The sequence below is a fragment of the Marmota flaviventris genome, chromosome 12, assembly GCF_047511675.1.
Source record: "Marmota flaviventris isolate mMarFla1 chromosome 12, mMarFla1.hap1, whole genome shotgun sequence".
NCBI lineage: Eukaryota > Metazoa > Chordata > Mammalia > Rodentia > Sciuridae > Marmota > Marmota flaviventris.
Window position 1 is genome coordinate 97,843,598 of NC_092509.1, and position 25,729 is coordinate 97,869,326.

The following is a 25,729-nucleotide window of genomic DNA, read 5'->3' on the forward strand; positions in this document are numbered from 1 at the left end:
GCTCTACCACTGAGCTACAACACCAGCCCCAATTCTAATTTTTAATAAGAGACCTAGTACCAAATTTCATGATTTACACAAATTGCCTGCTGTTCTCAGGACACTCATATAATATATGTGAGAAACATGAAACATGGATTTTGTGCCAGAGTTACTGCTTTCTGACATTGCAACACAAAAGAAGAAATTGGTCTATACTACAAAAGAGCTTAAAATATGGCTGTTATAGGATATGCCTATTTTTCTTTCTGCCTAATACAGATTTAATCAGGCTTTTAATTTTAGGCTCAGGATTTTATTCTAAAGAGAGAATATTAATTAAGATTTATTCTAAAGTCAGTATAAATTTTATGCCTCTATAGTGTATCAACTGCTCATTATTTTACTGAGAATGAAAGTACTTACCCATGCAAATGCTACTGTAAAATTCATTAGATATTTATCTTTTATTCTTTTTTTATGTTATCTGAGGATTTGATGATGGAATACATTTTCCTTCCAGTTCTAAGCTAATTTGTAGAGTATATTTTATTCTTTATTGTTTGTTTTCTTTTGCAGAGGTGGATGGGGATGGAAACCAGGGCCTCACACATGCTGGGTACAAGTGCTACCACCAAGCTACATCCCCTGCCTTGAACACTTACCTTTAGAATTCTGGTTGTACCAGTATTTTTTTCTTGAGTATCCAGCTCTTCTCGTTTTTTAATTTCTACTTTCATTCCATTCACAAGGCCTGAAGACTGCCAGGAATCATCCCATATATCTTTGGGTGTAGGAAAACACCAATCCTAGAAGATAAAGAAAAACGCAATAAACTGAATAGTAACACATGATCAAACAAAGAGGATAATGTGGGCATTGTAGAGGCAAGGAAGAAACAGGCATCGAACAGGAAAGGTACAGATTAACTTTCTACATCACTGTGACTCTCCTTCTTCTGTTCTGGGTCTGCACCCAACATCTTCAACTTCTCTGAACGCTTGAATCTCATAAACATAAAAACAACCCTGTTTGTAGTATTTAACATTGTTTCCATAGCTACATGATTTTTCATGATCGTCTAGTACTTAAAAAGCATAAATACTAGGGAGTAACTTAACTGCATCTTCTTTCTCACAAGTATTTCTTCTTTTTTATAAGTAGGGGAAAACATATTTCAAATATATATAGTTAGGCACAATATGAGCAAATGTCCTGACTGCAGAAACCCAAGGTTATATTAAAAGACTAATGCAACAAAAATAAATTTCAGAAAACAGTTTCTTCAGTTTTTTTATGGATTCCAAAGCATTGACTGGGTGGGCCAATGATAAAACAGATATCATAACACTTGAAAGGGCAGATAATCACAATAAGACTTCCCTCTGCTGGATCCTCTGCCCACTTATGTACTACTACCACTTTTTTTAAAATCATGTACTATTATGAATTAGAACCTGACAAATTCATTTAAATTCCAGAACATATAGCTTTTTCAAGGCCTGGACAACTAAATTTAAATTTCCTCTTTGCAGTAGTGATTTTCTTTCTGTTATCCCAAGGGTCTAACCTTCTGTGGCATTTCTTCACATGTAGGACACCGTTTCTTTCCACCAAGGCTTGAGGTAAATAAATGGGAGGCAGCATCACCTCCTTTTCCTATTTTAGCCTGCAGTGGTAGCCAGTTCTCATCCCAGATATCATCACCTATGGTCACTGACTCCAGGCATGGCATTCCAGTGGGGATCTCATCCTAGAATGCATCAGAGGACAAAGAAAAACTATATTTTATAGTTCCTTATGAGCATATTTTAAAATTTAGTTTTATAATGTTTCCTGACTCCAAGCAAGGATGGCAGTTTAAATACACAATTTATTGCTATTTATTTTTCCTGTGTTCCTGAAATGCCACCAAAACAAAACAAAGAGACTTAAGGTATAAACTCCATGGTCAAAGAGACTAAAGAAAAACCCACCCACACTCTGGATATAGGAAAGCAGACAACTGTCAACTGATTAAGGAATCCCAGTAAAGCAGACTGTGGAGGTTATAGTGAGAAAAACTGAGAAGCAACCCAAATTTATAGAATACTTTAAAAGTTCAGGAAATGCACTATAAGGTTTTTAAAAAGAGGAGTAAAATGGCAATGAAAACAAGAACATCAGTTAAAAGTCAGTGTGAGCAGCTATGAGATAGTCAGAGCCCTGCCCTGTTTCAAGAACTCAGGCAACCACACCTCTTGGTCTTCCAGAGGGCCAAGAAAGACTTCTGGAGGGTAAAACTGAAAGCAAAACAAGCACAGTAAGAAAGAGAAATTGGGTGAAGGTTTTTATACTGAATATTGCTGGCCCTCTTTTCAATATAGCAGGATAGAGATAAAAGGAAAAGGCATGTGAACTTGAGGACAGATCCATAAACATTACCAAATCTGAACAGAGGAAAAAAAGATTGGGGAAAAAAAAAACCAAAAGATTCTTTTTAAAGCCTCAGAAACTAAAAGACAATGTCAAAATATTTAATATTTGTGTAATTAAATTTCCAAAAAGAAGAGAACAATGTCAAAAAATAATTTGAAGAAAAGTGGCTAAAAACTTCCAAAGACACAAACCTACCAGTTTAGCAAACCCCAAACACCATAAACCCAAGAAAATTCATGCCTGGACAGATTATAATCAACCTTCTGAAAACTAAAGGCAGAGATTATCTTGAATGGAGCCAGAGAAAAATTAAATATTACATGTAGAGACAGAGCTATATCATTGCTGTGAATTTTGTATCAAACTATGAAGGCCAAAAGGAACTGCAATAAGAAGCTTAAAGTGGGGCTCAGTGGTGAAGGGCTTGCCTAGCTGTGTGAGGCACGGGGTTTGATCCTCAGCACCACATACAAATAAATAAATAAAATAAAAATTTCAACAACAATAAAAATATGTTTTTTAAAAAAAGCAGCTTAAAGTACTGGAAAAAAGCAGTAGCAAACAAGATCTCTATATTTGGCAAAAATACCTCTCATATTTTTAATGTTCTTTAAAATGAAGATATAAATATATGGTCAGTGAAGAAAACTAAGAGATTTATTGTCAGTAGACCTATACTAAAAAGAATTCCAATCCTTTGGATGCAAAGGAGATGATATCAGAAGGAAAGCTGGAGCACTGAAAAAGGAAGAACAGCAGAAATGAAATAGACTCTTCTCCTCTTTAATTTTTTAAGAATATATTTGAATGTGGAAACCAAGAAATATAACGTTATGAAATTTCAATGTAAATTTAATACATAAGATAAGGATAGTAAAAAGGTAGCAAGAAGATGATTTATATGATGGTAAGATACTGACATACTGTTCAGTGATAAATTACCCATTAAGTCCACTGTAAAAAGAAGTCAGGGTTTATACTGTAATTCCTAGATATACCACTGGGGGGAAACCCTACACAGATATAATTAAAAAACATAACATATAAATTAAAATGCCAAAAAATTTCAGAAAAATAAGAATAGAGGAGACTTTCCTCAATTTGCACAGAATATTTATACAAAACTTAGAGCTAACTAACATCTTTGGTATTTTTCCTCCAAGATAAGAAGCCAGGAAAGTCTGTCTCTCACCATTTTTATTCAACATAGTGCTAGAAGCTCTATCTAGTGCAAAAGGCAAGGAACAGAAATAAAAGCCATGCAGACCAGAAAAGAAAAAAAAACCATATCTGTAGATGACATGACTAAGAAAATCCCAAATAATCTACTAAAAAAACCAAAAAAACCCAACCCTCCTAAGTGATCAAGGTTGCACTATACAAGATGAGCACAAAAAAATCAATTTCATTTCTACATACCAGCAACGAACATGCAGAAACTGAAATTAAAAATACCCCATTTATAATCATACCAAATAACATTATATATACAATTAATAAAACATATACAGAACCTACATACTGACAATTACAATGTGCAGAGATAAGAAATCAAAGACCTAAATAAATGGAGAGATACACAACATTCATGTTAAAAGATTCAACATAATAAAGATGTTAATTTTCTTCAAAATTAATCAAATATTGTAATGAAATATCTATGGAAAACCCAGCAAGGTATTTTTGCAGGCAAAAACTTACTTTGGAATTATGTAAAGGCACAGATCCTAGAACAGATAATACATGGAGCATGGTACTAACATAAAAGCAGACAAATTGACAAACGAAGTAGAGTAGAAATTCCAGAAATAAATCCATGCATTACAGTCAACTGATTTTCCACAAAGATACCCAGACACACAATGGGGGAAAGAACAGTGTCTCAATAGATGGTATTGAGGAAACTGGATTCTATACACAGAGAAGAATGAACTTAAGCCCTTATTTCACATCACATACAAATATCAATTCAAAGTGAATTAAAGACTTAAATGTAAGATGTAAAAGTACTAGAAGAAAACAAAGGGGAAAAGCCCCAAGACACTGGTCTTGGCAATCATTTTTTTTTTAAAGTATGACCCCAAAAATAAAGGCAATAAAAGCAAAAACAGACAAAGGAGATTACATCAAACAAAAAATTTCTGCCAAGAAAACAGATTTCTCCCTTTCTCAAAAGAAGATATATGAAAGTCCAACAGGTATATGGAAAAATGCTCACCAATAATCAGAGAAATGCAAATTTAAACTACAAAGAAATTATCTCAGTACAAGTTAGAATAACTTACTAAAAAGATAAAAAGTAAGTATTGGTGAGGATGTGGAAAAAAGGAAGCCCTTATATCCTGCTGATGAGAACATAAATTAGTATAGCCATTATGTAAAACAATGTGGAGGTTCCCCCAAAAAATTAAAAACAAAACTACCATTTGATTCAGCAGCCTAACTAATGGGTATAAATCCAAAGGAAATGAAACCAATATCTTAAAAAGACATCCGTACTCCCATGTTGCTGCATCTTTACTCACAAACAACCAAAATATAAAATCAATTTAAGCATCCATCAACAGACGAAGGTCTAAAGAAAATGTGGTATACATACACAATGGAATACTATTCAGCCTTATAAAAAGGAGGAAATCCCATCATTGTGACAAAATGGACAACTTGAAGGACATCATGTTAACTGAAAAAAGCCAAGCACAGATGAAAACATACTCCCACTTATGGGTGGAATTAAAAAAAAAGTGAATTCACAGAATAGTAAGATGATGATTTACTAGAGGCTGAGAGGGGAATTGGGGAGATACCGGTCAAAGGACACAAATTTCAGTAGACAGGAAGTCAAGAGATCTATTGTTCATCTTGGTGACTGCAGTTAACAACAACAAACTGTACACTTGAAAATTGCTAAGAAAGTAGACTTAAATTGTTCTCACTACAAAAAAAGAAAATATGTAAGAAATACATTAAATAGCTTCATTTAGCCATTCCACAATCTATACATAAAAACTGTATATTAAAACTTTACTTTGTATACCATAAATAATATTTAAACTCCATAAAACAAGGAAATGAAATCGATTTGATATCTTTTCCAGAAAATACAGATCAATAGCTTTCATGCGGACAGACATAAAAATCTTCAATAAAGTACCAGCAAATCGCATCCAGCAATATATAAAAAGAATAATTCACCATGGCCAAATAGGGTTCATTATACAATATCTAATGGAGTAGACTATTAATATATGCAAAACATAATTCAATATTTAACAATTCAAAATTTAACATTCAACTGGGTGTAGGGGCGCACACCTGTAATCCCACGGCTTGGGAGGCTGAGACAGTAAAATTTTGAATTCAAAGTCAGCCTCAGCAAAAGTGAGGCACTTAGCAACTCAGTGAGACCCTGTCTCTAAATAAAATACAAAAATAGGGTTGGGGATGTGGCTCAGTGCTTGAGTGTTCCCGAGTTCAATCCCCAGTACCCCAATCCCCCCCAAAAAATTCAACATTCATGCATGGGTAAAACTTTTCAGGAGTACAAGGATATTCTCTCTCATACTCCTGTTCAACAGTATCTGAAATACTAGCCAGAGCAAGGCAGGCAGATAGATTAAATCCATACAGATAGAAGGAAATAAAACTACTAATTTGCAGACACCACTACCTATGTGAAAATCCCAAAGGGACTCCTAGAACTAATAAGTGAGTTCAGCTAGTTCACAAGATATAAGTTCAAAATTTTAAAAAAAATTATATATGCTAGCAATGAAACTATCTTAAATAGCTCCAAATAAATGAAATATTTAGGTATAAAGCTAACAAAACACATGTAGTTTCTGAATACTGAAAATTATAGCTACATGATAAAGATATAAATGAAAAACCTAAATTAATAGGCAGGTAGCTTCTGTCTTCATAGAATAAAGATATCAACTTTCCTCAAATTTATCCACAAATTAACACAATTCCAACCAAAGTCCCAAATATAGATATACTGATTCTAAAATTTATAAGGAAGGAAAAAAGAACTAGAGTATTAAAAAACAATTTTGAAAAATGATAAAATAGGAGAAGTTATACTACCTGACTACTCTAAAGCCAGTATTCAAAGTCTGGTACAATAAAGGGATGGATATAACAGAACAATGGAACAGAATCCAGTCTAGAAATAAACTCATATAAGTATGGATGACTAGGCTGGGGAAGTAGACCAGTGATAGAGCACTGGCCTACCATGTGAAAGGCCCTGGGTTCAATCCCCAGCACCATACACAACTCACACGCATACACGCACACACACACACACACACACAAAAAAACCCTACAAATATGGACAACTGAATTTTGGTAATGCTTTATAGGAAATTCAATTTAGATAGGATAGTCTTCTCAACAAATGATATTTGAACAACTGAACATCCACATATACAACAAAATAAATCCTGTCTTAACACCATACGCCCCCCCCAAATTAATTTAGATTTCTCAATATTGGAAGCACTGTACACAGAAAAAAATTTGATATCTTAACCTTCTCAAAATTAAAAACTTTTGCTACATGAAAGACATTATTAAAAGGATGAAAATATGAGCTACAAGTGGAAGAATATATTTGAAATCACATATCTGACATAGGAGTAGCATCCAGAATATATTAAAAATTCTCAAAAACATTAAAAAAAAACCAATGACCCAATAAAAGTATGGGCAAAAGACCTGAACAGACATTTCTACAAAAATTACGTATGTATGGCAATTAAGTACAGAAAATATGTTAAACAATATTAGTTATTAGGAAATGCAAAATATACCATGTTGTACTAGTACTACACACCTATCAGAATGCTAAAATTAAAATTACTGGTAATACACAGTGCTAGCAAGGGTGTGGAGCAACTAGAACAGATTGCTAGTGGGAATGCAAAATTATACAACCTTTCTAGGGAACAATTTGATAATCATGTGACCCAGCAATTTTACTCCCAGGCATTTTCCTTATTTAAAGGAAGCTTGTGTTCACACAAAAATCTGTACACAAATACTTGTAGCAGTTCTATGCATAATTATCCAAAACTGGAAACAACCCAAATGTTCTTCAGTGGATGAAAAGCTATACAAGCATGATACATCCTTACAATAAATCCAAACTAAGTAGTCAAAAGCTTTGATTTGAAATTGCTAAATGCAACACTTTAGAAGAATGAATGATACCAGTCCTAAAGATTACAACACTGTGTGATTCCACTTATATGATGGTTCTAAAAAGGTAAAACTATAAACACTGATGTGGCTGTGTCCCTGTAGTATGCTGTTTTTAAGTCCTCTGGGTATAGACCGACTGGGTCAAATGGTGGTTCCATTACCAATTTTACAAGGAATCTCCATACTGTTTTCCATATTGGCTGCACTAAGTTGCAGTCCCACCAGCAGTGTATGATGTACCTTTTTCCCCACATCCTCGCCAACACTTATTGTTTGTATTCATAATAGCTGCCATTCTAACTAGAGTGAGATGAAATCTTAGAGTAGTTTTGATTTGCATTTCTCTAATTGCTAGAGATGAACATTTTTCATACATTTTTTGATTGATTTTATATCATTTTCTACAATAGCTAAATTGTGGAACCAACCTAGATGCCCTTCAGAAGATGGATAAAAAAATGTGGCATTTATACACAACGGAATATTACTCAGCAATATAAGAGAATGAAATCATGGTATTTGCAGGTAAATGGATGGAGCTGGAGGACATAATGCTAAGTGAAGCTAGCCAATCCCCAAAAACCAAATGCCAAATATTTTCTCTGATATAAGGAGGCTGATTCATAGTGGGGTATGGAGGGGGAGCATGGGAAGAATAGACAAACTCTAGGGATGGGAGGGGAAGGGAGGGTGCATGGGGTTAGAAATGATGGTGGAATGTGATAGTCATCATTATCCAAAGTACATGTATGAAGACACAAATTGGTGTGAATATACTTTGTATACAGAGGTATGAAAAATTATGCTCTATGTGTGTAATATGATTTGTAATGCATTCTGCTGTCACTAGAGAGACAAAACATATCAGTAGTTGCTTGGGGTCAGGAATATGGAGGAGATTGATTAAAAAAGGGTAGCACAAGGGAGTTACTTCAGATTGATGGAGTCATTCTGCATGCTGATTGTGATGTTGGTTACATGAAACTACTTGTATATTAAAACTGACAGAAAATTATACCAAAAGAAAGTCAATTTTGCCATATATTAGTTTAAAAAGAAAGATGATAAGACAAAGTAAAGTTATGCAGGAAAGGAAAAGGTGTCATAGCATACAATGTGCCTGAGCCATGAACAGCATTTACAGCCATAAGAATGCAAATGTGAGTGGTGACCTAATGGAAAGTTTGATACTACTCAGTTAGTATGATGGATGGTGGAGAGGGGACACAACGGTTATGTTTATGTGTGGTAGGGTGAAGGGATGATGAAAGAGAACTAAGCCCTCATCCTTCTACTGGGTAGAACACAGATACATAAAACTGAGAAAGCAGAAAATTATATGTATGTATTAAAGGAATAGAGGTAAAACTCCAAAATAAGTAGCTAAAATAGATGAAAATGGTTGTTTTAGGATATAGGCCACAGAGGAGAAATGGTCATGAGGGACTCTAGGCTATGTGTACATAAACATTTGACTAAAATAAAGATAAAACATGCCCTTCAAAAAAGTTATAAACCCTTTTCCCTAGCATTGTTCTCAATCCCAGTATTTAGGTACTGCACAATTCTTGAATATGGCATAAACACACAGGAGAGTAACTAGCACATCAAAGCCAGGTGGTGCCTTTTCTTTTCCATGATCAAGGTTATGTCCCTAAAACACTGATCTTGGAGACTGCTAAAGAGAGAATTTATAATTCATCTGTGAGAGATGATCTATGACAATAAAAGCAGAGCTTAAACAGCTAATTTAGTTCAGTCTCTTCATTTGTGAATTAATTATATTAATTACATATTTTTTAAAAACTACCTTTCCTTCTCCTACCTCATTTTCTTCCTTCAGATCCTTTGGCTCTGGAATGGACCACTTTAGATCTTCTTCACAGCTCTTTTGAGTTTTCAGAGAACTGAATTCAGAATCCTTTAATGGCTCCTTTGACATAGATTTAAGATGACTTAAATACTTTTCATCATTAATATCTTTTTAGTAGATATGAAAGAAATTACTTTGTTTTCTATGTTAATGTTGTTTACAAAATCTATATGCCTATAAAATTTTGGTGGTATTTTTTGCTATGGTTCATTCAAATGCTACTTTATTTTCTAACTTTATCCCTGACCCTAGACCCTCCCATTCTGAAAAACGATTTTTAGGCAAAAACCATTTTTGAGCATATTTGACCAAATGTCTATGGATACCTTTCTGAAGGATACCACAGGTCCCAGCTTTAAAGTAAAAAATACAGTAGGAAAACACACAACCAGGTCATGACAGTGCAATCTCTCAAGTAGCGCCATCACAGAGAGGTACTGAAAATATTACTGAGGGAGGATGTCTGGGAAGATGCAATAAAGGAGATAACAAACTGTTAGGATGCTTAAAAGATGAGCAGGAAAGAACGGGGGGAGGCACGTGTGTCTGTAGCATATGGCAGTCTTGCTATATCAAAATATGACCTGGGGTGGGGTGGGCTGGGAGAGTTTTGTCCTTTTGTACAGAAAAGAGAGTCTTCCTATATTTCTAGAACTGAACAATGATTATCTGAAGACATCAACAGCTGATAAAATATTCTAAAAATATTAAAGGTTGAGTTCAATTCATTATAAAATGAGGAAATGTAACTCTTCTGAACCCATTTAGAATGAGAAGAATTCAGGTTTGTTATGAACCAAACCAACTCAAATTAATGAAAAAAAATTTTTTTTAGTTGTGGATGGACATAATACTTCTATTTTATTTGTTTTTATTTTTATGTGGTGCCAGGGATACTTTGCATGCTAGGCAAGCATTCTACCACTAAGCCATAACCCCAGCCACCAGCCCAGTTAATTTTAATATTTAACTAGAGATCTAAAATTTCTTAGTTTTGAACATACAACATTAATACACTTTATTTTTGTAACAGAGTATCTCCCAGTAGTCAAAATGGCTTTTTTTAATCTTTTCTAATAATTTGTAAATATCTACTAAAAAATCATCTCTATAACTTTAAAAGTCAGATATACAATAATATACAACAAAAGAATAGTTTACATTTTAGCTCTAATAAAATCTACATTTTTTAAAACTCAAAAAAGAATATTTTACATTTTATTTTATTCAACAAAAATAAAAAGCCTTATATCAACAACAAAATATTTCCAGCCTTCAGATTAAACACTTCCTATACTCTTATTCCTCATGTCAACAGGTACTGGACTATCAGACTCAAGAGGACCTGTTTATCTGTTCAAGAAATATTAAGTTCTTAGCATGAGCTTCACTTTCCTTTTATTTAGAATGGGAATGTTATTATGCAGGTTAAATTCTCTATACATGTGAGCACTCAGAACAGTGCCTGTGAGGTAGTACAAGTTCAATAATTATTGTTGCTCTGTGGCTAGAATAATGCATAATAAAAGGATGTTATAATAATACTGTTGTAACTGTGGATGGAGAGAGGGTTGGCAAACATTTAAAGAGAAAAAAAATCAGAATCTGTGAAGAAGAACCTGAGCAGTGAGTATGAAGGACAGCATTTGAGTTAGAGAAGGGAAGGCACAACTACACAGAGGAAATTAGTAAACAGGAGAAATCACCAGAGGAAGCACAAATACTGCAAAGGTTTAAGCTGCCTAACAATGAGAAACAGGTTAGTTGTAAGATCACTGTGCATCTAAGTTTGGAAAACCTCAGTTCCCTCATCTGTAAAACGAGGATAACTAGAGTTAATTAAAGGAATTATTATAATATTTGTAAATATTATAATAATTAATAATATAATTTAACTGTTATTATAATATAACTTACCAGGGCATGGAAATCGCTCTCTTTGGATCGAGGACTTATCTCTCGGTCTTCATTAAAATAGTGCTGATGAGAAGAATAACCCAGTTCTGTCAAGACAACTTTATCTGGCCCTCCACTGGGTTGAGTGTATAAAGCTAAAGGATTTAGGTCTCTGAAGCCCTGGATAAAAATAAATAGATAATTTACTTTAAATGAGGAAGGGTTTAACTATCCAATTAAAAAAGAAAGGACAAAAGTTAGTACTTCATAATTCTCAAGTGCTGTGGAGGTACATTATCTTCTTCATTAAAAGCTTGCTCCATATTGACAGTTTTACATAGTTACAAAAATTAGAATCAATATTAGCAGGGATACAGCTATCACTATCAACAAATCACTATCAATAATGTAAAATAAAAGTGTTGCTTTTCTCTAGGATGACCTAAGATAACTACACACTTTGAAATACTTTGGAGTAAGGGAGAATAGTCAATCTTTTTTTTTTTTTTTGTACTGGGCATTGAGCCCAGGGGCACCTAACCACTTAGCCACATCCCCAGTCCTTGTTATTTTTTATTTTGAGACAGGGTCTTGCTAAGTTGCTGGGGCTGGCTTTGAACTTGAGATTCTTCTGCCTCCTCCCCAGCCACTGGCACGTGTGCCACCTACCCTGGCAAAAGTATTCATATTCTAAAGGATAATTAGCCAAATGTGGTTTTTATGGTCATCTAAAAATTAAGAGTGTTCTGCATTAAGAAGTCAGCAATGTAATGAATGTCTCTAAAATTAAAGAATAAATCAAACAACCTTCTGTATTAAATTTAAGTGTTGAGAGCAAGCAATATATGTTGCAAAATGCATCCACACTGCTCTACCTTGGAAGGGACATTTTCTCGGCATACAATAGCATGGCCCTCTGCTCTTAAGACATGATGGAAATAGACATCTTCATGTGAGGATGTATCACACAGAAAAATGTTAAGGATTCCATCGATATATTCATCCACTACTCCTACTAACGGTTTCAGACCACACAACTTCTGGAACTGCAAAATAGCTCTGGATGTCCAGTGTTCCTGTAATACAATAAAGACACTAGATTTAGGTGATAGAGTTCAACATGAATTATAGTACCATTTATGATAATGTACAGTACAGTAGTTTTAAGTGGAAAAATCAAAGCATAAAAGAACGAGAATGATACATAAGATATTTATGATTTGAGGATGAGAAAAGTCAAAATAAAAAATGGTGAAAAAGTAATTATTTGGTGAGGAACCCACCAATTTCAGAAATATATTATTAGACCAACCCTCCCATAGGGAAAAAAAAACCTAAAAAGTCTAGGTAAAATATCATTTTTAACATGCCCAGAACATCAAAGTACTAGCAAGCTAGTAACAAATTATCAGGCCAAAACTGAAGGGAAGGGCTAGGGTTGTGGCTCAGTGGTAGAGTGCTCACCTAGCACATGTGAGGCACTGGCTTCGATCCTCAATACCACATAAAAATAAATATATAAAGGTATCTGTGTCCATCTACAACTAAAAAAAATATATTAAAAAAAACTGAAGAGAAAGTGGGAACAACTTTTGTCTTAAGGGTACCTCCTAATCCAGGCAAATTTGAACACTGCAAAGGGGACATATAGCAAAACTGGGGTCCACTACAGTAGGTTGTCTCTAGAAAAGTTTTCCTTCACTGAGTCCTGCAAGATATGGTCTTGGGTAAGCAGGGAGAGAAAGAAACCAGTCTTCACATGGGTTTGCACCTCAATTTTCACATCACTAGAGTGGTCCATAAATCCTCAAGTTGTTAATTTAAATTAACATAGTTCTGAAGTGCTGGAACTCCTAAGGAGCAGGCAGAAGCAAACATAAACCCTATCCAGAGATAGGTGCACTCAGCTTACATCATTTAACTATTCTTAAAATTTTTCAAAGACAATGAGCAGCACACAGGCAAAGATAAAATGCATAAAAACAATGAATCAGAAGAACAAGTAGAAACCATATAACTGCAACAAACCCTTAAAATCTTGGACAATTTCTAGACAAATTATAAAACTAAGCTTACTATGCTTAAAGCAAAGTCCCCCTTCCAAAAAAAACAACAACCCTGCTTAGTCTGAAAGATTCTGCAGAGATCAGCAATCTATAAAGACAAATATAGCATAACAAGCTTTAGAAAGTAAAAATATAATAACAAATTCTAAAATCTTCACAGGTTAATTCAGTGGCAGATTACATACGATTAAGAGTAAATTAGCAAAGTTGAAGATAATTTATGGAAAAAAAATTTACCCAGTGTGGGAAGAAAGATGGGCATAAAATACAGAAGGCCATTAAGAAGTGGAAGAAAAACTGAGGAAGTTTGACACTTTTAATTATGGCCTCAGTGGGCTGAGGCTGTGGCTCAGGCTTGCCTAGCATGTGTGAGGCACTGGGATCGATCCTCTGCACCACATATAAATAAATGAATAAAATAAAGGTCCATACATATAAAAATATTTTTAAAAAGTTATGGCCTCAGAAAAAGAGGCAGAAACAGAGGTATAAAAATATGATCATAATTGAAGAGACAATGACTGGAAATTTGCAATATTTAGTGAAAAATAACAAAGATTTTTTTTTTTTTAAAGTCCAGTAAAAAAACAATATAGGGGCTGGGGTTGTGGCTCAGTGGCAGAGCTCACACCCAGTGTGAGGCACTGAGTTCGATTCTCAGCACCTGCATATCAATAAATAAAAAATAAAGGTCCATTGACAACTAAAAAAATATTTTTACAAAAACAATATAGGATAAGTGAGCATAAATTCACACAAACAGCCAGGCACAGTGGCCTATGCCTGTAATCCCAAATGGCTAAGGAAGCTGAGGCAGGAGGATTGCAAGTTTGAGGCCAGCCTCAGCAACTTAGTAAGGTTCTAAGCAACTTAGTAAGACTGACTCAGAATAAAAAAGGGCTGGGGATGTAGCCTGATGGTAAAGTGCCCCTGGGTTCAATTCCTAGTAACAAAAAAATAAAATCGCTGTGGAGGGGAGAGGGTGTCGGGGTAGGAAGGGTAGTAGAATATATCAGACATTATCACCCTACGTAAATATATAACTATAGACTGGTATGATTCTACATCATGTACAACCAGGAAAAATTATATTCCATTATATGTATCAAAATGAATTCTTGTGTATAACTAATTAAAAAATAAAAAATTAAGTCATTAATTAAAAAATAAATTTAAAAAAATAAAGTCACCATTTCCCACTTTCAAATAGATTGGCAATTTGTTCTTTATCAAACTTTGGTCTCCACTGATGTCTCCTGCCAGAATCAACTACCACTATGACACACTCCCAGGTTAACTGGCTCATTGAAAAAACTAACCAAAATGGCAAATACCTTTCTCTTTAGATCACAAAAAAAGAAGAGAATATACTAATGAACAATAACTGGAATGTAAATGGACATACTATTACAGTTGCTGGCATCAAAAAGAAAAGAAGGCAGGCCACACATGCATGCCTGCTGTCCCAGATATAAACCTAGGAGTACACCCCTGCACTGCTCCTGACCTTCATCTCTGCATGGACTAAGCCACAAAAGGACCATAGATGGTGCATGCCTGTAAGTCTCAGCTACTCAGGTGGCTGAGGCCAGAGCATCACAAGTTTAAGGCCAGCCTAGGCAACTTAGCAAGACTCTGTCTCAAAAAGTTAGAAAAAGGAGAGCTGGGGACATGGCTTAGTGGTAGTGCACCTGCTTAACATGCAGAAAGCCTGGAATTAAATCCCCAGCAACTCCCGCCCCCCGAAAAAGGACAGGAAGATATTATGAATAATTATGCCAATAAAATGAAACTAAGTAAAAAGAACACATTCCCTAAAAATCTGACACCAAAATCATATTGAGGAGGAACAGAAAAAAAACAACTCTACTACAAATACTGCATTTTAATTTTTTTTGTGCCAGTCCCTTAGAGTGGGCAAAAGTTGAATGAAACAAAATATTAACACTGCAAATCTACTAGTTAAAATTTCACAAAATAACATACAAACAAGTATATGTTAAAAATTAAAGTTTCAAATGATATTTTTAAAGTTTGTGACATTTATGTTTCTAAAAATAATAAAGCTTAAACTGCATGAAGACTTTTAGAATAAATATATATTAACACATTCTACTCCAAAATGAAATGCAATGATTTTACTTTTAAAAGTTCTATGTTTTCCAAAGAAATTCAGAGAATAAAACAGCTTTATATTTCACCACATATTAACTATTTTCCATAATCTTTATTCCTTCCTATAGATCTCAGTTACTATTTGCTTTCATTTCTATTAAGAGCCAGAAGGACTTCCTTTAGTATTTCTTGCAGTTCAAGAATACTGGTGGGCTGGGATTGGCTCAGCGGTAGAGAGCTCGTCTAGCACATGCGAGGCTCTGGGTTTGATCCTCAGCACCACATAAAAATAAATAAATAAATGAATAAAGGTATGTGTCCAACTACTTTTTTTTTAAAAGAGAGAGAGAGAAGAGAGAAGTTTTAAATATTTATTTTTCAGTTTTCGGTGGACACAACATCTTCATTTTATTTTTATGTGATGCTAAGGATCGAACTCAACACCCCGCACATGCCAGGTGAGTGCATTACTGCTTGAGCCACATCCCCAGCCCCATGTCCAACGACTTCTAAAAAATAAATATTTTTAAAAAAGAATACTGGTGACAAAATATCCTAGTTTGTTGTTGTTGTTTTGCTGAGCTGGGGATGGAAATTCAGGGTCACACAAGTGCTTGACCACTGACCTATGCCCTGAGTCCTCCCAGTGTTATGCACCACTTAACAATATTTTGGTTAATAAAAGTTCATGTATGTGACAATATTCCCATAAGATTACAAAGGAACTGAAAAATTCAAATTGCATAGTGATGTGGTAGCTGTCATAACATTGTCACATCCTGCCCAGGTTTGTGGTGCTTCTGGTGGAAGCAGACCTACTGTTCAGCCAGTAAATAATACTTGATGATAATGATAAACAACTACGTTACTGGTTCATTAAAGTATATCCCTACCTGAAAAAAAAATTTTAACTGTAAAACAGCCTTAGGCAGGTCCTTCAGGGAGAATGCCAGAAGAAGGAACTGCTGTCATAGACAACGGCTCTGTGTTATTGCCCCTTCGGACCTTCCAGTGGGACAAGATGCAAAGTTGGAAGACAGTGATATTTTGATCCTGATCCTTCATAGGCCTAGGCCTTGTTTGTGTCCTAGTTTTTAAAAAAATAAAAGATAAAAATAAGTCAAAATGGGTTATTGTTTTGGTTACCTTTTGGGTTGTTGTGACAAAATACCCAACAAGAACAATTTACAGGGGCTGGTGTTGTGGCTTGGTGGTAGACCACTTGCCTAGCACGTGGTCTTCTTGGACAAGGACAAGGAAAAGGAAAGGAAGAAAGGAAGAAAGAAACTTAAAAAAAATTTACAGGAGGAAAAATTTATCTGGAGCTCTCAGTTAGATAGCCAGCTCCACAACTCTGGGCCTAAGGTGAGGCAGGACATTATGCAGGAGGGGGCAAGTGAAGGAAAGCTGCTCAGCTCAGGGTCAGGAAGCACCAGCATAGAGAAGATGAAGTCACCCACCTCCTCTAGCCACAACCAACTTGCCCACAGTTACCACCCAGTCAGTCCAATCAAACTAGGATGGACTGATGAATTATTGCTCTCACAATCTGATCATTTCACCTCTGAATGTTCTTGCATTAACGGGAGATTTGGGAGAACACCTCAAATCCAAACCATAATGGCTATATTTTAATCTTAAAATAAAAAAAAATGTTTAAGGAATAAACATTTAAATGTGTTTAAAAATACAATCACCAGGCAGGTGGTGCACACCTGTAATCTCAGAGTCTTGGGAGGCTAAGGCAGGAGGATTTCGAGTTCAAAGCCTGCCTCAGGGGGGAAAAAAAAATAGCAAGGCACTAAGCAAAACTCAGTGAGACCATGTCTCTAAACAAAACACAAAATAGGGCTGGGGATGTTGATCAGTGGTCGGTGCCCCCAAGTTCAATCCCCAGTACCAAAAAAAAAAAAAAAAAAAAAAACCCACACTGCCCAGGTAGGGTAGTAGGTTATACTATCTAGGTTTGTGTAAGTACATGCTATGATGTTCATAAAATAATGAAATCACCTAACAATCCATTTCTCAAAATGTGTCTCCATTGTTAATTGACAAGTTGGACTTAAACTCTAAATTTTGTACACCCCTTGCTCTTGCAGTCTGTAGCAACTGAAATCTCTGTTCAGTTCCTTCAAATGCCAGCTGTTAATTTTCCTCTAGGGCAACTAGGTTGTTCCTAGTGCTTGCAAAGTTCAGCAATCATCTAAGGATTTGGGAAGATTATATACGCTGTGAATACAACTGTATACCCATTCTCTGTGTTAAGTATTTGCCCCCTAACTTCTAGCTGTTCTGTCACTCTCAAACAATCTCCTCTATTTCTTCAAGCCAGCAAGGCTGAAGAGTGAGGACTGCCCTCGAGAAGGCAGCTGGAAAGGTCCCAACCTTACCCGCTACAGTTTGATTTCCAAGGAGACTTCTGCTTTCCTGCCTACTTTTGATTTTGTCTGTGGGAACATAGTCTCATCACATTCCTTTGTTGCTCTTCTTCCATTACCAAGAGAATTAATCATTTTCAAAATTAGAAAATAGACATAGAAATAAAGTGAGATAGATTCATTTAGTTAAAAACATGATTACTGAGCTCTTAACATTAACCAAACATTGCTATAGGCACTGAAGATTCAATGGTGAACAGGACACTTATACTGTTGGGTTCAGATGGACACACAAGAAAACAGCAGACAGTGACAACTATAATAAAGACAAAACATGGTGATGATGAATTACTCAAGGGGAAGGGCATACTTTAAACTGGCTGTGAGGAAAAGAAAACCCTTTTGAGGAAATAACAGGAAGGGCAACCATGAAACTTCTTGGAATAAGCTATTCCTGTGATTGGAATGAGCAAAAGCCCTGAGGAGGAGAGGTATAGGAGGCAAATAAGAAGGCAATGAAGAGGGAAAAAAGAAAACAAAACAGAGAAGCTATTTGGCTGATGTAAAAGACATTGGTTATAAATGGGTTGCAAATTTAGCATCCAGCTTCCTGATGGCCAAAGTAGTAAAAAGAGACCCATTCAAGACTACAGACTAAAACCCAATCCTGATGATAGTACAACGTATGGTTTTTGTGAAATCTGAGTGTAGTGGTGCACGTCTATAATCCCAGTTACTTGGGAGGTTGGTCTGGGCAACTTTGTGAGACTATCTAACAAAAAAGCAGAGTTAGGGGTGCTGGCGGTGGAGATTAGTGGTTTAGTGCTTGCCTAGAATGCACAAGGGCCTGCGTTCAATCCAGTACTGCAAATAAATAAAACAAAAACACTTTGTGTACATTATTTATAATAGTGGAAATGTAGAAGATTAAATGTCCAACAATAAAGGAATGGTTAAACAGGCCACAATGCATATTTGGCTAATAGATTACTATGAATCCATTAGAATTGAGAACTAAATGTATATTTATGTTAAATGCTAAGCAAAAAAGCATAATATACAACATATTATGATTATCTTAGGTAACACTAAAAACCTTTCAAAAACCTGGACTTTCTACATCCAATAAAATAAACAGGAGGAAATACAACAATTTCTAAGTGAGTGTGTCTCAGTGGTTGAATTATGATTTTTTTTAATATTTAAATTTTTTAGTTGCAGTTGTCAATACCTTTATTTATTTATTGTTATGTGGGGCTGAGGATCGAATCCAGGGCCTCGCACATGCTAGGCGAGTGCTCTACTGCTGAGCCACAACCCCAGCCCTGAATTATATGATTTTTTTTTTTGGTTCTCTTTGCTGTATTTTTCAACTAAAAGATATTTTTAAATAGTCATTTATATGTAAGCAACTGATAAATTATTTAGGTTAAACAGACAACTATGGCGTGAGGAACACACATAGGTACGTGTAGGTTCAGAGGAGAAAAGGTAAAGGCCAGAGATAATTATAACTGCACACACCATACCTGCCTATGTGAATGTAAATGCTTTCTGCAGGCCCTCCAATCATCTTTCACAATGTATGGGAGAATTCTCTTAAAAATGACACCTGACTATGGTAGTTCCCCAGCATCTAAGGGACAGCAGCTTTTTGACCTCTGAACACAGCTCTCCATGTGAAGTCTGTGCCTATTTCTGACATCATTTGTCATGTACCTTCCAGCTCATTCTACATTCTGTGCCAATAGAACTAATTTCTTAAATTTGAAATGTTCACACTACTCTCCCTAATCTTCTTTTAAAGTTCCACTCAGATGCCACCTTTACTATGAAGCTTCCTGATTACCCTGGAGAGATGGGGCTGCTTCCTTTTGCTCCTTTGTCATGCTGTAAGAATCTCTATTATAGCAAATACAGCAGGGTACAACAATGTCTGTCCACATATTTCCATTCCATACAACATACCTGATTTTTTGGGAGCAGAGGGGCCTGGTTTCATGTTTTGTTTTTGTATCCTGAGAACTCAGAAACAGTCTTGGGAAAAAAAAATGTTTTCTAATTACTGGAAAACCAGAGTACATACCTCTACGGGTCTCACCCAAGCCAAAGAGCAAGGGATAGCCTGAGCAGGAAGCTTTGTGTAGCAGCACCTGCAGCAAAAATCAATATATGAACATTTAATCATATGTTTAAAGTGCATTTTTATAAAATCTCTGCTCCTTGATTTGTTATGCACAACATTCCAGAGTATTTTATTCATCAATTTAATAATAAATGCCTTGTACTTTAAAGAAACCTAAGAAAAAGTATAAAATACATCTTTGAGAGAACCATACAGTAGAAATTCAGGTTCAAGCTTCCTGAATATATGAACGCACCTCTTAGTATGACCCAAAGAGTAGTTTTCTTTTAGTTTTGGTTTTTAGTTTTTTGGAAACTGATGGTTGAACCCAGGGGCACTCTACATTCCCAGTCCTTCCTATTTTTTTGAGACAGAGTCTTGCTAAGTTGCCCAGGCTGGTCTTCAACTTGCCATTCCCAAGGAGTCACTTTCTTAATAAGAGGCTAAAATTTAGTCAAATGGTCCATTCAAATTCATAGTCAAGTCAAAGAAGACATGAGATTATAATCCACCAGTGAAATTAAATAACACTAAGAAGAAAGAGGCATGGAAAGGGTGGAAGGATGGAGCGATAAAGCTAAAAGAAAAATAAGAGAGATCACAGCCTCACCAAGTTTCAGCACTGGGATTCAAAATTTAATTTGTCCATTGTTCTTATTAAATTCAACTCACTTGAGGAACCTCAGAGAGGACTTCTGAACAGTTCCGATATTTCCAAAGTCTGGGTAGAATACTTCAACTTCCTTTTTCCCAAGGACTCGATGGATAATAACCCGATACCACCACTTATCCTCAGAAATCCTTACACAACACAGGTGTCCCGGCTGGACAAAACATTCTGGCATGATATATCGATCAGAAACCAGCTGGTTAGAATAACAACGCCTGTGGAATTCCATATACAGAGAAACCATAGGGGAAGAAAAATTAAAGATTGTTTTTATTGATAGGTCAAGAATAGAAAAGCCTGGGCAAAAGGCAAAGAAAAAAATCCTGATTTTTTTTTCCTGATTTGTTAATGCTTACTAAGGCCAAAGAATTTTATTCTTTTTTCTTGTCCAAAGTCATTCTCTTTATTAACAAACTTATTCAAAGATAGAGTATGAAAATTATACATTCATTTTCTTATCTCACATTCTCAGAACACAATACAATGCGATCTCATTTCCCATCTCTTCCTAAAATGGACATTTTTTAACGCAGTAGGTCTCAAAGTATATACCCTAATGCCTTTCCAGGAGGTACACAAGATCAAAACTATTTTCATAATATTACTGAACCCTTATCTGCCCTTTACTTATGTTGAAATTTGCATTGACCATGTAAAAGCAACAATGGGTACATAAGCCAGGCACCTTAGCTAAATCGAGGCAGTGGCAAACTTATAGCCTCTTAATTGTCACTGCCATATGTTCACATTAATTACAAAAAACAGCCAATGACATTTAATATCGTCTCTGATAAAGATTAAGCTTATTAAACAGCAGTCACTAAGTGACATCTTTTCAATACTAAGTGACAAAAATGAAACTAAGTATACATAAGGCATTTCCCCAGTTATGTCAAGGAAAAGCTTGTGTGTTCTGAATTGTGACCTAATCTTTTATTGGGAGGGAAGTATGATTTTTTTTTTCACTTGAAAGATGAATTAGTCACTGTTTTTCATGGAAAGAACCACCTTTTTTTGCTTGAAAAAACCATTAACGAATTATGATAATTCACAATTTTCTGAAAAGGCTATTAAAATACTCCTTTCCCAAACTATATATTTGTGAGGCCAGATGTTTCCATACACTTTAACCAAAACCACACATTTTATACATTTACCATTTTCAGTGGTTTTCGCTTAGTTACCCATGGAAAACTGTAGTACAAAATTATTAAATGGAAAATTCCAGAAATAAGCAAATCACAAGTTTAAAAATGCATGCTTTTCTGAGTAGTATGATGAAATCTTACACCATCCTACTCCATCTGGCCAGATTGTGAATCATGGCTTTGTGCAGCATATGCCTACTGTATACACTACCTCCCATTAGTTACTTAATAGCTACATCAGTTGTTCAATCAACTTTTGTTACAGAATTTTGTTATAATTGTTTTTATTATTTTTATTGTTGTTAATCTCTTACTATTCCTAATTTATAAATTAAACTTTATTATAGTTATGTGTATATAAGAAAACAAACAGTATATACACAGGGTTTGGTATTATCCTGTTTCAGGTATCCACTGAGTATCTTGGAACATTTTGCCTGTATAAGGTTATCTGGGGCTATTGTATCTCAATAGATTACATGTAGAAGCAGATATTAAAATCCAGCTTTTTTCCCTATTAAGCCAAATATTAAAGTGATCTGTAAAAATGTAAAACAATGGTACTCTTCCAACATTTTCTAAAAAGTTATTTTTATAAAAATGTTATATTATCACCCATGAATTTTTAAAAGAAGCATTTTTTAACTCTGCAATTTAATTTCTATATAGGAAATATCAATAAACAAAAGCTCTCTTTGGTTCTTTCATTTTAAGAGTCCTGAGACCAAAAATGATAACTCCTAATTAGAGCGATACATGAAAAAACACATTGAAAACAAGGACTCCTACCGCATTTCAATCATCATGTCTTCAAGTAACTCTGATGAATCCCTGCTATAGATTCGGATGTAGAATTGACTTGGAGAGATAATATACTCCACAAAGACCCCCACAAGGGTACTGGTATCTAATGGTGGAAGTCTGCATAATTTCTTCTCCTGTACAGCATCTGGTGGGATATCATGATTTGCCATTGCCAAGCTGAGCTGTGATTTACTTATTCCTACTTGCTACAAGTTAAAAGAAAGAAATCAAAGAAACCATAATAAATCTTTGGGTGACATTTCAAACCCTGACATTTCTCAAAGTATACTTCATTAGTTGCCTTTTTCAGAATCACTTGGGAAATTATAAAAATTCATATTCATGGGCTCAGGCTAGATTTACTGATTCAGAATACATGAGAATGAAACCATGCATATTAAAAAATTCCACAGGTGATTCTTATGTTAAAATATGAATATATTACCTTCTGATATTAGGAAAAGAGTTAAGATGTATTATGCAAATGCCTTATTAAAATTTGACAACATGATATTTCAAATATTCAGGCTGAACTAAAGTGAATTCTCATTCTACTCAACCCTACCAATAGGGAAAGGTAACTAAGTCTAGATTAAATTTCAGACTAGTCTTCCAATCAAAAATAGGATTGTGCAAACATTTCTAAAATATATCCTTTTGTCTTCTAAAATATATATTCCTGTAAGCCTTTTTATTGTCCTCCAGAACAATATAGCAGGCTCTCAAATTTTTGTCATCCCATGAAAGGAGCCAGATACTGAGGGTACAATGAAGAGTAACATATGACTAATACCTTAGTAATAACATAAGGAATAGGAGAAGAGAACACAAAAAGAATTTTGTGTTAAGATGTAATGATAGGGGGCTGGGGATGTGGCTCAAGCGGTAGCGCGCTTGCCTGGCATCGTTCCGCCCGAGTTCGATCCTCTCAGCACCACATACAAACAAAGATGTTCCTTCCGCCGAAAACTAAAAAAAATAAATACTGAAATTCTCTCTCTCTCCCCCTCTCTCTCTCAAAAAAAAAGATGTAATGATGACAGAATGGTGAGGACCCAATAACTGAGGTTGAGTGCAAAGGAGATTTGCAGCAGCTGTTGAGGCATTCAGTCAATAGCTCCTCTGTGGTCCCCTCGGAAGCCCCTGAGGATTTTTCAGCCCACATTTCCAAACACAGGGAGACTGAGACAGTACCATCATCATATAAGGACTATCCAATCTCAAAACCATCGGAAAACTGGTTACATAAATTACTGAAAAGATACTATATAAGGTGACTTTGGATGAAAGAACTAATTTTTTCAATAAATGAGGTATATAGAGACAAGATTTTTCTAAAAGTAATTCTGGTTTCATTTGGTTACTTTTCATAATGCTGAATCTACATTGTGCAGGTTCTTTAAACCTCACTCACCAGCTGTAAAGGCTTTACAACCAGATTAGGCTTCTTATATATCTTCTGTTCTGGTTCTTTATGGTTCTTCAAAGGGCAATCCCATGCAGTCTCCTTGACAGCAGCAGTAGACAGTGAATTTCTAGGGGGACTGGAGACACAAGCCTTGGCTTCCATTTTCTTATCTGGTTGAACTAAACATAAATTTCTGACTGTTGAAACAGCTCCATCTGAAATGGCCAACAGAACAGCCTGTGCATATTTGCTACAATAATGGTACAATTGTTAATAAGCATCTCCTATGTGCCAGGTACTAAGGATATAGTGATAAATGAGAAATACTAACCTGTCCTTGTAGACCTTTCCATGTGGCAAGATATAAGAGAATTTCTAGATGAGAATGAATCCCCATTTTGTGTGTGTGTGTGTGTGTGTGTGTGTGTGTATGTGTGTTGGGGCAAGGGGAGTATGTAGAATGGCAATGCTTCTTAAAGTTTGGTGAATGGCTTTATTTTTCAATATCCTGATTTCAATTTATTTCTTGTTCTAATTAAGCTCAAACATTCATCGTCGTTTATAATGTACATGGCTACTTAATATTCCATGATTCTTTAATTCTTAGGCATCCTCAAGTTGATCACATGTTTTGTTTAATTTACATATATATGATGATTACAAGTGATTGGCACATTAAAAGAGACTCCAGAAAGATAGACCTACAACCACAGTGGTTCCGAAAGAAATAAACAGAAAGATGTGGGTACAAAAATATGTATCATGGGGCTGAGGAGGAAGCTCAGTGGTAGAGCACTTGCCAGCATGTATGAGGTCCTGGGTTCAATCTCTAGCACCATAAGAAATTAAAAAATAAGAGTTTTTACTACTATATTTCTTATAATGGTAAAAATGGGAACAATCTAAATGTCCATCAATAGGAGACTGGTTCAATAAATTATAGTTATGTAAAAGAATTATATGTACTCAAAAATCAACTTGTACATAAATAATATGGAAAACATACACAATAATTGAAGTATAAAAATGATTTATACAATATTTATATAATACTGCTTTGTGAAATAAAAATTATATACATGATAATTTGTATTATAAAGGAAAGGTCCAGAGGGCTAGGGTTGTGGCTCAGTGGCAGAGCACTTTCCTAGCATGCACTGGGTTTGATTCTCAGCACCACATATAAACAAATGAATAAAATAAAGGTCCATCAACAACTGAAGACATTTTTAAAAAAGGTCCAGAAACACACACACTAAAACTATTAACATTAGTTACCTCTGTATTGTTAGAATGGTTTAAATAAACTTTTGTGGATTAAAAAAAATCTAGCTATGCTTAAACACATATTGAAACAAATCTGGAAGATTATGTAAAAATCCTCACAGCTTTATTTCTAGGATATTCATAAAATAATAAGTGTTCACCTTCTTTTTATTGTTAGTGCTCTTTGAATATTTTTAAATGAACATGAGTTTTTTTAATAAATCACAAATCCAATAAAGATATTTATATTTTGGGAATGTAGCTGTCCATCATAAGCATTTGTAGAAGCTTATAAAAATCTAAGTATCCTACTGTTCTATAAGTTTTGTGAAATGTTACCATTGGGGAAACTGAGTATAGAATGCATAGGATCCT

The 25,729-nt window shown here is 35.1% G+C and overlaps 1 protein-coding gene across 3 annotated transcripts in view; it reads right to left on the reverse strand.

Moving 5' to 3' along the window:
* Positions 1-25,729, reverse strand: part of Tdrd5 (tudor domain containing 5) — a 62,107-nt gene that overhangs the window by 12,335 nt on the left and 24,043 nt on the right. For 2 of the 3 annotated variants that reach the window (XM_027934977.2, XM_027934976.1), the window contains exons 7-14: positions 24,095-24,267; positions 22,666-22,886; positions 20,731-20,943; positions 20,020-20,086; positions 12,250-12,450; positions 11,396-11,554; positions 1,550-1,732; positions 645-788 (exon numbers count right to left, since the gene is read on the reverse strand). In XM_027934977.2, coding sequence (XP_027790778.1) covers positions 645-788; positions 1,550-1,732; positions 11,396-11,554; positions 12,250-12,450; positions 20,020-20,086; positions 20,731-20,943; positions 22,666-22,886; positions 24,095-24,267 — 1,361 coding nt within the window. Of the gene's footprint in view, positions 1-644; positions 789-1,549; positions 1,733-9,430; positions 9,586-11,391; positions 11,555-12,249; positions 12,451-20,019; positions 20,087-20,730; positions 20,944-22,665; positions 22,887-24,094; positions 24,268-25,729 lie in introns of all 3 variants that reach the window. The other variant, XM_027934974.1, reaches the window with a different exon arrangement.